Raw genomic sequence first — 13,011 nt, 5'->3', positions numbered from 1 at the left:
TTTATATCTTTCCTCCTATTCCTATAAAAGGGTTGGTCAGTCCTGCACTGTTCAACACTGAAACACGTTATTTCTAGGAAAGAGAATCTTTCTGAAAACTGTTCAGTCCTCTTTGCCGAATAAATATATCAACACATAAAATTTCCTACTTTTCAGAATGGCAATGGTGGTAATTCAAGTAAGCAGAGCCCCGGCCTTTGGTGGTGTGGGGAATTCCTCCCGAAATGTGCTTATTGGCAGTGCCTTGCTCTTCAGTTTAGGGGTAGATGCTTTGGCCACATTTTATTCTATTGGGATGGTCCCCATTTGCAAACATTGAACAATTTCTTGGCAGTTGGCAGTTTGAAGTTTTAATTTTGGCTTTGATTGTCTCATGATCCTCTCAAGTTGTTTTCTTAATTTTAATGGGTTATTTTACATCCTTTGATTCTGAGATTAAATCCAAGAGATAGCCCCTCTGAAATCAGGGCACCAATTTTTGTTGATCCTAAGGGTTGCAATAAAGTGCGCAGTACCCAGGCTTTCTCCAAGGACAGCGCCGAACACACTGTGGCTAGCTTCCAGCGATGAGAGCATCCTAACATACGGTCGTCCAGGGTGCAGAACCCAAGTGTGGCTCTTGGGTGGAAGTGTAAATAGCAGTCAACTGTTTAATGACATAATGTGGATTTTTATAGGCTCATCTAATTCTAAGACCAGATTGCTCTCTGAACACTTGCGATAAAGCTTTACCCCATCTCTGGAATTGTGCAACACACAGGTTAATTTCTTACTATTGATTTTCTCTACTACGCATCTTGAAAACTTCAAGATCTCTTGACTGACTAAAAAAAAAAAAGAAAGAAAAAAATCTCTGACTATCAGTTTAAAGAGAAGAGTTCTTCAAAAGAATGCTTGAAAAATCAGTAAAGATAACAAAATAGCTCTTCCCCAACTATTAGCAGGGCAGTTCAACTGGACATTTTGATTAGATTTTAAGGAGAGGACAAAACCATGAACATTTACAGGAAGAGTTTTCATATATTAAAGTTTCTGAACATGAATGCTACTCTCGTAGGCATCCCCAGGGAGGCATGGCATTTCATCTAGTGACTGAAAACTGTGGGTTAAACCAGAGTAATGATCAGAACTACCTTGGGTGACGGAGCAAGGCAACACAAAACAGGAGAAAGAGCGCTGAAGTCGGGTGAGAAGGCCCAGCTACCCTGCCAGGAGAGGAGACTGCCCTCTCCGGGCTTTTGGTATTCATCTGTAAAACCATTCTAGAATTCGGTCCTTCTATATCCAAGATAATAGACACATTTTTATCAAAAGAAAACCAAAGTAAAAGAAAACAATGAAAGTAAAATAAAAACCTCTTTCTACCTGAAAAAACTCAAGAAATGTATAATAAACATGATTTTTGCCTCTAAGGAGCCATCTTGATCCCTACACATTCCTCTCTCATCTCCATTATTGTTAAAAAGTAAAATAAAAATTATTTTAAGATTAAATGTTCCATTTAGTTTTTTTAATCATTTCTGTCTTCGCCCCTGAAATATTGTCTCATTTACAGAAAATGGTGTCAGATGCACTGTTAATGGAAATTCCTCCTGTGCACTTCTAAGTAAAACAAAAACATCATTAGTATCAATGCTATAAAACAAAAAAGTCTAAAACCATATGAATAAAACACTTCTATGTCCCAAGGACTCATCAAACAGAACTGAAGTGAACCAAGGCATTTTCACACACTGCTTGGAGTGTAGATTTATTTGGGTTTAAGAATCTCCTTAAACAAATTACATCAACCTCACTCCATTTCCTTCCTTAATAAAAATTATAACTGGACAAACATCAGACTTCTAAAATTCTAAAAATAATAGAAAAGTAAAAATAGATTTCCTAAGGAAATTCCTCTCCTAAATCTGACATGGTTTTGCTGCTACTGTGAAATCTTTCTCTTTGGAGTAACTTGGAAGCATAGTGTTTTGTTTCTTGTTTTTAAACTGGATTCATACAAGGGCACTGAATTAGAACTTCAGCTGATTGATGGAGCACAACCTTTTATAAATAATAAGTTACTTCTGCTCAAAAAGGAAAATGGCCAATGCAAGAATGGAAACACTGAAAGTTCATTTCATGATGTAATTTGTCTTATATTAGATAGCACACCTTCATTAAAAAAACAAAACAAAACAAGAAAACAGAATGGTGTGAGCACTCTAAAATCATCTGCAGCACTTTTAAGGGTTAAACCTGCTTAACCCATTCTTAGTCGGAGAATGGCACCAAGGAGTACAGCTCACCCCCTCAGCGTGGCTAGTCCTACACCTGCGGTGTCTTCAGGTTGTCAGAGCAGTCATGCACTCTATTTCCACCCCCACCCCCCTACCCAAATGACAGGATCCATTCATAGCTACTCACTACTGCAGGATTTGACCTGAGAAATGCTAGGATTTAATAACTCAGCAGTTGTTTTGAAAAGTCCCTAAATAATCCTCGCCCTTGGCCAGCAAGGGAACTGCTAGTCTCAAGTGCTCAGAAGCAGCTGGTGAGGGTCTCAGCCAAGTTCTTCAGATGCAGGAAGTGCTCCAGGACAACCTACTTTGATGTGGCATTTACAAAACTTGAAACCAGGCTTCCTAGATCTAGGAAATGTTATTCCTGACTCCTTGGACCCGGATGCTGGCAAAAATTCAGTTTTTAGAATCTGTAGGTAATCTCACTCTTTTTTCCTTCTTTCTTTCTAGGAGCTGGCATGGTGGTTAAATTTTTCTAAAACAGTCATATTAATATGTTCAAAAATCCACTGCTGAGTCTCAGATAGAGGGTCACATCTGGCCATGAAAATCTTCTTCTCTGCAGGGTTGCAATCCATGCAGCTGTTGCTCACAGGGTGGAACAGTGTTCTGTCCTGCAGAGATCAGAAAGAAACGGCTGACATAATACATGGTGCATGGTTAGAACTCAAAATACACAGAGGAAGCGAAATATTCCTGCTTATATTTCAGTCTATACCCATAGTGTGAAAAGCAGACCACGTCCCAAAGCAAACAATAGCATGCTGAGTTGCCACATGGAACATGGTTTCCTGGAATCCATTGGTACTAGGTAGGGCTTCCAAACAGGTTCAATCAGAAGCATTCATTCATTTATTGATTTTTTTTTTAAAAAAGGAAATCCATCATTTTCTACTCTGTGGTAGGCATTTTGCTTTTCTCCTTGGGTTTTGAAGAAATAAGCATGTGTAGTTGCTTTTCAAGTAGTTGACAATAGTTAATAATCTAGTTATTTGGGGAAAGGCATATATACAAAAATTATCATTTTTGTCTAAAACGACAGCAACATACACATACAATCAGGAGAGTCATACCTTTTCTTACCCTTGTTCTGAGCCTCTAGCCAGAAAGAGAAATACAAAAGAAACAGGAAGTAAATCAAGGTGCTCAGTTGCCCTAATTGGAAGATGAGTATGGGGCAGGGGATAAGTGACACGCAGGCAGTATTTCAATGTGCGGCCTCAACTTTGCTAGCACTTGCACTTCAATCTCTTCTCAGCCTCTTTATTGCCATGCCTGTGGTGCAATCCTCATTGTTTTCTGTGAAGTGGAGGAGGCAATGTCCACTTCTTTTAAGAAAAGGTTGCTAAGTACAAGACAAAGATAACAGCTCTGTGAATGAAAGGTACTACAAAGGTACATGTGGGGAGCAAGCTCACTATCTGAATAGGTTTTATTGACACACACCCCTTTTTATTGTGCAAATTGGAAAGAGAAAGTTAATGCCAAGAGAAAAAGACCCTTTCTTAACTTGTTATAAAATGTTGCCTCTTACAATGTCTATGCTAAAAAAGTGCCAATAACAAGTAAAAACTTCCCCAAGTTACTGCTTAAAGTTTAGGATCAAATAATGCTTTATTATTTAGCTTAGGAAATGTTTAGAGGTTCTGATTATTTTCTTTAACTGGGGAATATGAGATTTGCAATGCTTTTAGAATTTAGGAGTTTTTCAGGCACATTGTGTAAACACTTCTGGATTGCTCCTGTGTGTTAAGACTCCACCAGCTAATATTTAATGTCCTTTTAGGGCCCGGATGTTTGCATAGTTATGCACTGTGTGAAGGGAGGAAGAAGAAAAGAAAAAAGGCAGCTGCCAGCAATTTAGTTTTCACGTTTCTATTTTCAGTGTAAACAAAGAGCTATGCCTAATACAAAGGCTCACTCTTCTGTTCTCTAACTTTCCCTGAGTTTATTGTGGATTCTGCTTTCCTTACACAAAGAAGGCTCCTGAGGCCTCCTTCCCACTTTCTTCTCCCCACTGCTTTGCTAGCTAGCTGGCTGCTCTTTGACTCCAGAAGTTCTGAGGAGCTCTCTCCTACTCCGCATGGAAGGAGCAGTTCTGGGAGGGAGGAGAGTGCCCTGCAGCTCACTCCACAACCCGCCCGCCCATTTGGGGTCTGTTCTTACTATCATGGATCCCTTCTGATAGTCACCTGGCTCCTTGGGCAGTAGTCTCCTTCTCCTTGTTGCTTTCATCCTTCCCAGCATCTCTCATGCTCTGTCTCCTACCAGGTTAGATGCATGGGCCTAATGTATTTAGATCAGTTTTGCACAGAGCGTTCTTAAGCTGCTAAAATTCATGAAAATTAGTTCCATGGACCTGCTAAATTCTAATACACTCAGTTCCATGTATAAGTACCTCTTTCCTCTCTTAACTATCTGTATTCCTTCCTATTGTTACCTTTATCAGTAGCTGAAGTGGGGACCTCCATATGTTTGCAGTCCCCCCCAAGCACATATTTCCATGAAAGCTTAAAAAAATGAGAAAAGGAGTAGAACATGTTTCTATTCTCTTCCTTGCACCAGTTTGTGTACCTCAGCATGGAAGCACAAGCCGAACCAGATTTTCTGAACATTTTATTTTTTCCAACCCTATTTTTGGAGCCATAAGGTGATTGTATTTTTGCAAATCTCAAATTGGAACACATGCTCTGACAAATACAGGTATACTAATGGGGCCAACCAGGCAGGATATGCAAATTCAGCGCTACTCTGAAAAATCCAGAATGTATTTGCTGTTATTGGACTTTATGTTCTCATAAAAGTTGAAAAGTTGAATTTCCTAAATCTATCTATGCCTGAGAAGCTTTATCAGTAAAGTGAGGGGGTGGATAAGATCAATCTCTAAAGTCTCTCCCAGCCATAAAATTGAATGATGCACATTTTATTCCCAAGTTCACTCCTGACAGAGACAAATGACGGAACATCAAACAAGAGACTATCAACATAAGCAGTGGACCAACAGACTGATTGCTCTCTGGTTGTAGGCTGAGTTCTGCTCACCCTAGGCTTTGCAGTAACCAGCTCGTCCTAGAGGTGAAGCTTCTGGAAATATCTTCGGCCTTCCCCAGAGCCTGCATTTTCCTCTTTTGGCCTTGGAGATTACATAATTGGCATCTTTATGTTTTTACTCAGCTAAGCTTTTCAGTGACTAAATGTTTTTACTGATGCTTTTCCTGGCTGGAACTAAGTCAGTGGATTGAGTAATCATTGGTGACTATGGTCTCTTGCTCTGTGACAGCGCTTGACTCCTCTACCCTTCCTGCTCTCGGTCATGACAAGGGTTGACTGTAACAAAACTGAAAAACCCAGTTTTTCTTTGGAATAGACTTCTCAGTGCTTTGGCCAGTTTGTTGTCCATAACAATCCTCCTTAAAGGGCTCTTTTCACTGGATTGTCCTTTGTTCAGTCCTGAGAGAAGGCACAGCATGTGCTCTGGCTGTTCAAAACGTAGTTGCAACAAACTGCCTCTCCTGTACTCCTCCCACCTCCCCTGACTGCTTCTTCTTTTGTTTTTATTTACTTTTGTTTTTGCCTAAGAAATTGGAAGTCCTTGAGCAGGACATGAGAAAGTTCACATCCAGGTTTATAGATCCGCCCTTCATGATCAAACCAAGTCAGGTAAAGTGCCCGGGTGCGGGCCAACCAGTCCATGTTGTGAAAGGCGTGGGTGGGATTTTTCAGGTAGCTCATTGGAAAGGGGCACCTCTTCCAAGCAGGCCTGTGCTTTGATTGGTTTCTGTGTTATACTTTGTGGCAGTTGCAGGCAAACATTAAATTTTATTAGACTCCATACTTTCGTAGGGTCTGAACTTTGAAAGAATGAGCACAATGTAGGAAACATTCCACACTATGTTTAGAGTAATAAAAAAAACAAACACCACACGTGCAAAGATGGTAACAGGTGGGTGAGTTCCTAATGTATGGGAAGATGATTCTGAGACTACAACTCCACACTGTGGGTGGGGAGGCGATTCGATGCCGGGGAAAGGGCTGGACCTTGTTTCACAGGGAATTTGGGTTAAATTCCAGTCATGTCCCTTACTGTTGTGTGACCTTAAACAGTTGCTTAATTCTCTGAACCTCAGCTTCCCCGTCTGTAAAATATGGGCATAATATTGCCTCACAAGTTTGCTGTGGGGATGAGAGTTAATGTATGTAAACTCACTGGCACAGTGTCCTACACAGAATAAATAACTCGGTAATAGTGATTCTACTCCCCACTTCTCTTATCTTATTTCTAGTTAGGGAGCATTTACCAATTCTAAAAAATCAGAGTGCGCTCAGCACCTGGTCTGAGACTAGCCATTCAAGACCAAATTGAATTTTCTGAAATCCTGGCAAAACAGAATTTTCAAAAATTAGTACCTGCCTCTACCAGCTATCTAGCTTGATTAAACCAGTGCCTTCTGTGTTAAGTGAAAGGCTTTACTGAGTCATTGATGGCTCTAGAATGAGCTCTTCTGCACAGTTTGACCAGGTTGTATATGATCTATGGATTTAAGCCATTTTCTTGAAATACAACATTATTCAGGTCAGTTGAGTTGCCTCTTATTTTCTGATAAGTATTTGGAGATAGACATAGAAAGATAATAAAAGACGTGTTCCCCCAACCCAAGAAGTTGGGGAAACCAATAGGTAAACAAGAAATGTTTGAAGTAAAAAGTATCAATACAAAGAAGACTAGAATGGATTAAGATATTTCAGACATAGGGAAGGACATATGAAAAGAGAAATGTAAAATAACATGCATATCTATGCATTCAATTTATCAAAAAAATTTATTTGGTGCCTACTATTTCTCAGGCACTGTATTAGGTAGTTAAAATATATCGATGAACCTAATAAGACAAAGTAATTCCCTACCTTTTGGAACTTACATGTCAGAGAAAGGGGTATGGGTGGGGTGGTAGGGCAGTGGGGCACTGACAGTAATGATGAGCAGAACAGGTAAAATGCATAACCAGTGTGAAAATTTAAATAGGGTGGCAAGGGTAAACCCTACTGAGAAGGTAACATCTGGGTAATCTTGAAGAAGGTGAAAAAATTAGCCACGCAAATATCTGGGGGAAGAGGGTTCCAGACATAGGAAACAGACAGTGCAAATGTTCTAAGCAAGAATGCAGAGGCCTGGCTAGTGTGGCTCAGTAGACTGAGCACCAACCTGTGAACCAGAAGGTCACCAGTTTGAGTCCCAGTCAGGGTATGTGCCTGGGTTGCAGGCTGTCCCCAGTTGGTAGCATGCAGGAGGCAACTGATATATGTATCTCTCGCACATTGCTCTTTCTCCCCCTCTCCTTTTCTCTCCCTCCTCTTCTCGCTAAAAGTAAATAAATAAAATCTTAGAGAGAGAGAGAGAGAGAGAGAGAGAGAGAGAGAGAGAATGCACAGTGATAGGTTAGAGAAACAGCAAGAAGGCCAGAGTGAAGAAAAGTGGTAGGAGATGATGTCAGGGGTAATGGAGGGCCAGATCATGTGCTGGGGGCCAGCAGATCACTTGGTATGGCTGGAGCACAAGGAGCAAGCTGGAGAGTCCCAGACAATGGTATCATAAAGAGAATCATGAAGAGACTGGGTACAATACTAAGGCTTGGTCTTTCATGCAAGTGTGTGTAAGGGGTGGGCAGTGGTCATTGGAGGATTTAAAACAGTAGAGCCACAGGATGTATATTTTGGGTGGGTGGTGCTAGTGGCAGAGAGGAAAATGGAGGGAGAAGGAAGGCATTGGACTACAGCCAAGAGAACAGTAGGTGGCTACCACAGTCATCTGAATTTAAGCTTAGGCAAAAGCAAAAGCAAGGAAGGATGAGTTGGAGGTGATCCAAGAAATGATGTGAGAAATATTTGAGAAGCAATATATAGGGCTGTCTGATTAATGGGATATGGGGGTGGAGGGAAGGTGGAGGGAAGAAGTAGATGAGTAGAGGAAAAGCAGTGTTGAGGTAAGAAATGCAGAAAAAGGAACAGGACTGGGCTAGCGACGACAATGATTTCTGTTTGAGCTACAAGGAGTAGGAGACTCTCTGAAACATCCAGGTTTAGATGCTCAGTGAGCAGCCGGACACAGACTGGACATAGGCTGGACCTTAGTGTAGAGGGGGTAGAATTGAACTGCTCTTTCCTATTGACTCTTCACTTCTGTGTACCACACATGAAAAGATAACGCTTTTGTGAGAGTGGACTCCTTAGATCCAATGCCTTTTGTGGCTAACACAAATATGGGAGAACGAAGGTTTGGGATTATGAGACTAGTTTTAATCCTAGCTTTATCTCTGACTATCATGTTTGATGGTCACTTAGTTTGTGAGGGATTTAGGTTTTAAATCTGCAGAATCAATGGGGTGAGAGGAGGAAAGTGGGATGAGATAAGGGATAAAAATGTCTGCCGTCCCACACCCTAGGGATGTGGTAAAGGACAGGGTAGATATGTGAATATTCTGTAAGTTCTGGATAGTTCTGTGAGTTGTGAGACAAATTAGGTAGGCTTTGTCTGCCTATTTGTACTGTTGGCATCTGAGAGAATGCAAATAACCCCTTGACAGTCATAACAAGGAGAAGGCAGTCTCACTGTACATTTTTTTCCATTTTTTATTTGACAGGTAGAATTCCTCACAGGAGGAGAAAACTGGCCTTGCATCAGTGGCTGATTTGGCCAATCATAGCTAATGCTTCTTCTTCTTCTTCTTTTACAAATTTTATTTTGTAGATTCCATTTTTTTAGATTTTATTTTATTTATTTATTTTGAGATAAGGGAAGGGAGGGAGAAAGAGAGAGAAAGAAATATCAGTGTGTGGTTGCCTATCATGTGTGCCCCCCCCCGCCCCGGGGACCTGGCTCACAATATAGGCATGTGCTCTGACTGGGAATCGAACCAGCAGTCCATTGGTTTGCAGCCTGTGCTGAACCCAGTGAGCTATGCCAGCCAGGGAAGCTCCTAATGTCCTGACAGACCTCTGTGGTGTGTGCCCTGAGGCAGTGCCAGCTGCGGTGGGCCTCCTCTGCTCCTCTCACGGGCTCTTCCAGGATACAGGCAAGTGGTGTGCATGAGTGTGTCCTCAATTCCCCTCAGAGGAGCCAGAATCATTTAAAAAAATCTATTCTGATTTGCTATATTCCTGCCTTTCAGACCAGTCAGAGACTACCTGGTTTCTTAGCTAAATTCTTAATATGACCTACAAGGTCCTCTATGGCCCTACCCCTGGCCAGATGTCTGTCCTTCTAGTTCCAATTTTCCCTCACACTCAGAGCTTTCAACTGGATTCTCTTTGACCTCCCAAGAAAACGGAAATCTTGCCTACCTCAGGGCCTTTGCACAAGCCAATCCTTCTATCTGGAATCTTTTTCTGTAACACTTCTTCACTTTCTAACACCTACTCATCTTTTAAGTCTCCCCTGAAGAGTCTGTCTGAGAAGCTTGCTTACTTCTCTGACCTGAGCAGAGCCCAGTGTTTTGTGTTCTCACATTGTCCTGTACACTTAACTCATCTAACTGTGTTGGTCTGCTTCCCCACTAGACTGAAAGTTCCTGGAGTAGAGAAAGCCCATTTGTTCTATAGCTCATTTCCATCTGTCCATAGCTTTTGATCTCCCCTCAGTAAACTTTCCGGGAGTCATGTGAACACCATAGCAGCTGCTATTTATCGAATATGTATCTGTGTCTGGTAGAGTTAAATGTTCTACCCAGATTTTCTCATTGTATTTACCTGAGCTGCTAAGCAATCTGAAGGGATAGTGAATATAGACAAATGGGAGCTAGGCTCATTTATTCATCCAACAAATACTAATTAAGTACCTCCTATGTGCCAAGCAGTATTTTAGGTTCTTCTTGAGAGAAAGCAGAGAAAAATCCCTGTTCTCATGGAATTTACATTCTGATATTTAGTGATAGCTAAAATAGTATAGAAATATGACTAATCAACCCATCTTCTTGTGTATGTAAATTTGGAGAGCTAAAATCAAATCAGAAGGTAATTTGTTGAGCACATCGAACAGTATAGCTAACATTAATTGATCTCTTATTAAGTACCATGTCCTAAGTTCATTTCAGTTTCATATAATCATTACAATAATCTTCTAAGGTAGAAATTATTATTCCCATTTTTAAGAAGAAACACATAGTAATATCCCAAGATCCCAGCGTTAGTATCTGCAGTAAAGCCAGAGCTCAAATCTCAGGTCCCCGGGACCCAGAGCTTGTGCTCCTGACCTTTAAGTTACTTCATTCCTCTTCTTGCCTGAGCCATCCGGCAGTCCTGCTCCAACCCCATACCTGCCCAGTAGGGAGGAGTTGTTCTAATTAGCAAACTAATTTAATTTTTTATAGTTCCAGTTATTAAGATTCTTTTGTTTGCCAGTCTAGATCTGGGCAGACATTCAATTCAGGGAGCCTTTATCCTTATATTAGAGGCTGTGCTGGTCTGCGATGAAGCTTTTTCTTCTCCTAGGGACCAGAGAACAGCAGTTGATCATGCTAGGTGAGATGGTAACTGGTAGGGATGGTAGGGATTCTGCTAAGTTACCCAGAGGTGGCAAAAGTCAAAAGGTTGTGACGACTAAGCAACTGCAGCTAGATTAGACATACAGATGAGAACAATGGGAAGATTGTGCAAATTACTGAAAAGGGAGCTTCAGTGCCAGGATGAAAACATTCCCCTCCTGGGAGTCATCCTCCCTCTTCTTTGACAAGGTGGTTGAATCATCAATTTGAATTGAAAATCATAACTTCGTCGGGTGTTATGACTGAAGCCTCCTACTGCAAATATGGGTATGATGTAGACAGTGTGCATATGGTTTTCAACAAGATGTTTGAAAAGTCCATCTTTGTTTTCTTATGATCAAGCTAGAGAAATGTGGGCTCTAAGATATTGCTATTAGGTGAATTTGTATCTGGTCGAGTAACTTTTTCCAAATGATGCTCATGAATGGATCAATGTCACCTCTATTATACAGTAGAGGGCTCAGTTCCTGGCCTTGTGCTTTGGGATCAAGAACTTATAGTAGATGAGGGCATAAGTGCATGCTGTGATGGAGACCAAACTAGTTCACTTGCTCATAAGTTGCATCAAAGAGTCAAAATCCAGGTTGGGATAAATCTGGTGAGGTAGAATTTAATAGAAACAAATGAGTAACTACACAAGTATGGAAGATGAACTCCACAGGTGTGATACTGCAGAGACGTGTCTGTGTTGCAAAACATGAGAAAAGGCTGGGTTACTGTAATACTGAAAGCTCATTAAGAAGCCAAGTATATAAAGTTAAGGCAGAAAATCAACCAATTCAAGCTAAATGAAGAGAAGTATACTGCTCATAACCCAAGGATACTATAAGCTCTTGACAAAGGGTGCTAGAAACTCTTTCTACTTTTGGGGGGGTTAAAACACACCTAGAATATTGTGTTCTGTTTTGAGTATCATCACTCTCTAGGACTATCTGGAGTACATTAGGAGTGCATGCCCAGGAGGTTAATTGAAGTAGAACCAAATTAAGTCATAAAGAGCAGTGGCAAGAAACTGGTCATTTAATCAGAAGTAAAGAGTAAAGATCAGGCAAGTGTTGTTCAAATATGTGGGAGCTGTCTTCAGCAAGATGGATTACATTTAATCTGCGTGGTCCCCAAGGGCAGGAACAAGCTAACTCTCATGCCTACCCGGGAATGGGTGGGCTGGCCTTGGAGAGTGTGGCTGCCTCCGTCCAGGATTTTGCAGTGAGGCTTCGTATATCAATACCAAAGTTGATTTATATGTCTTTTAATTAAACTCTTTGTATACATTTTGCTCGTTTTTGGGTCCAGAATCAATAGCTAACCAGAACAATTTAAAAATAACAACCTTGTGGCCTTCCATCTGGTATCTGTGTTGACCAGCAGGATTTTATGGGCAGAGAGGCCAAAGCCTTGGCATATATCATAAGCTACAATAATAGTCAAATGCAGATACATGCCAAAAATTCCACCCACTCACTTTTTAAGCCAATGTGACTGGCACTGTTATCAACTTAGCCTGAAAGGTACATTCTTATCAGTATCTCTCATTTGATGTTATTTTTAAGCTCTTTTTATGGAAGCTAAATGATAAGAACACCCCAGTTAGCAAAGAAGAAAAATAATTTAAATCTTTCAGTTTTGGTCTTTGGAGAGGCTGTGTTCATGGTTCTAAAACAAAGAGATGTGTTAAGTTTTATCCAGCATAGCTTGGGGCTCATAAAGGAGAGAATTATTTCAATAATTGAATCCAGGGGTTCTTAAAGCTATTTAAAGAATACTTATTTAGGAACTTCTGCACATTAGATGTTATGCAGGCAATATAGAAATACAAGAGACAGTTTCCATCCTTAATGTAGTTAACTGACTGGGCAGGATACAATGTTACAGGTACACAGAAAGGAACAACATGGTATAGGAACACAGCAGAAGGGCTCACTCCACCCAAAGCAGGAGTAGGGTAAAGAAAGTGGGGAAAAACTAGAACTAGAAAAATGGTTCTCTGAGTGCTCATTAGAACACCTTTGGAGCTTTCCCAGCACACCAGACCCAGGCCCCAGCCTACATATTTTGCCAGCAGCACAGTGCCTTAGCAAATGTGCTTTTGCACATCTTGACCCCTGGTGTTTCATATTGTTTGATACTTGTTCTTTTTCTTCCTTAACATTTTCTTGGTTAATCTTGGCCCCTTCATTTCCATATAAATTTCA

General features: G+C 40.8%; 1 protein-coding gene across 1 annotated transcript in view; it reads right to left on the bottom strand.

Annotated features, from left to right (window-relative positions):
* Positions 1-292: 292 nt before the first annotated feature.
* The window catches only part of GALNTL6 (polypeptide N-acetylgalactosaminyltransferase like 6), an 876,998-nt gene continuing 864,279 nt past the window's right edge, over positions 293-13,011 (bottom strand). The window contains exon 13 of the mRNA XM_028520463.2: positions 293-2,896. Within this exon, the coding sequence (XP_028376264.1) occupies positions 2,729-2,896 (168 nt within the window). The 3' untranslated portion in view covers positions 293-2,728. The remainder of the gene's footprint in view (positions 2,897-13,011) is intronic.

The sequence above is a fragment of the Phyllostomus discolor genome, chromosome 8 (genome assembly GCF_004126475.2).
Source record: "Phyllostomus discolor isolate MPI-MPIP mPhyDis1 chromosome 8, mPhyDis1.pri.v3, whole genome shotgun sequence".
Lineage (NCBI taxonomy): Eukaryota > Metazoa > Chordata > Mammalia > Chiroptera > Phyllostomidae > Phyllostomus > Phyllostomus discolor.
Note: the sequence above shows the minus strand (reverse complement) of the source record. Positions and strands in the feature narration are given on the sequence as shown.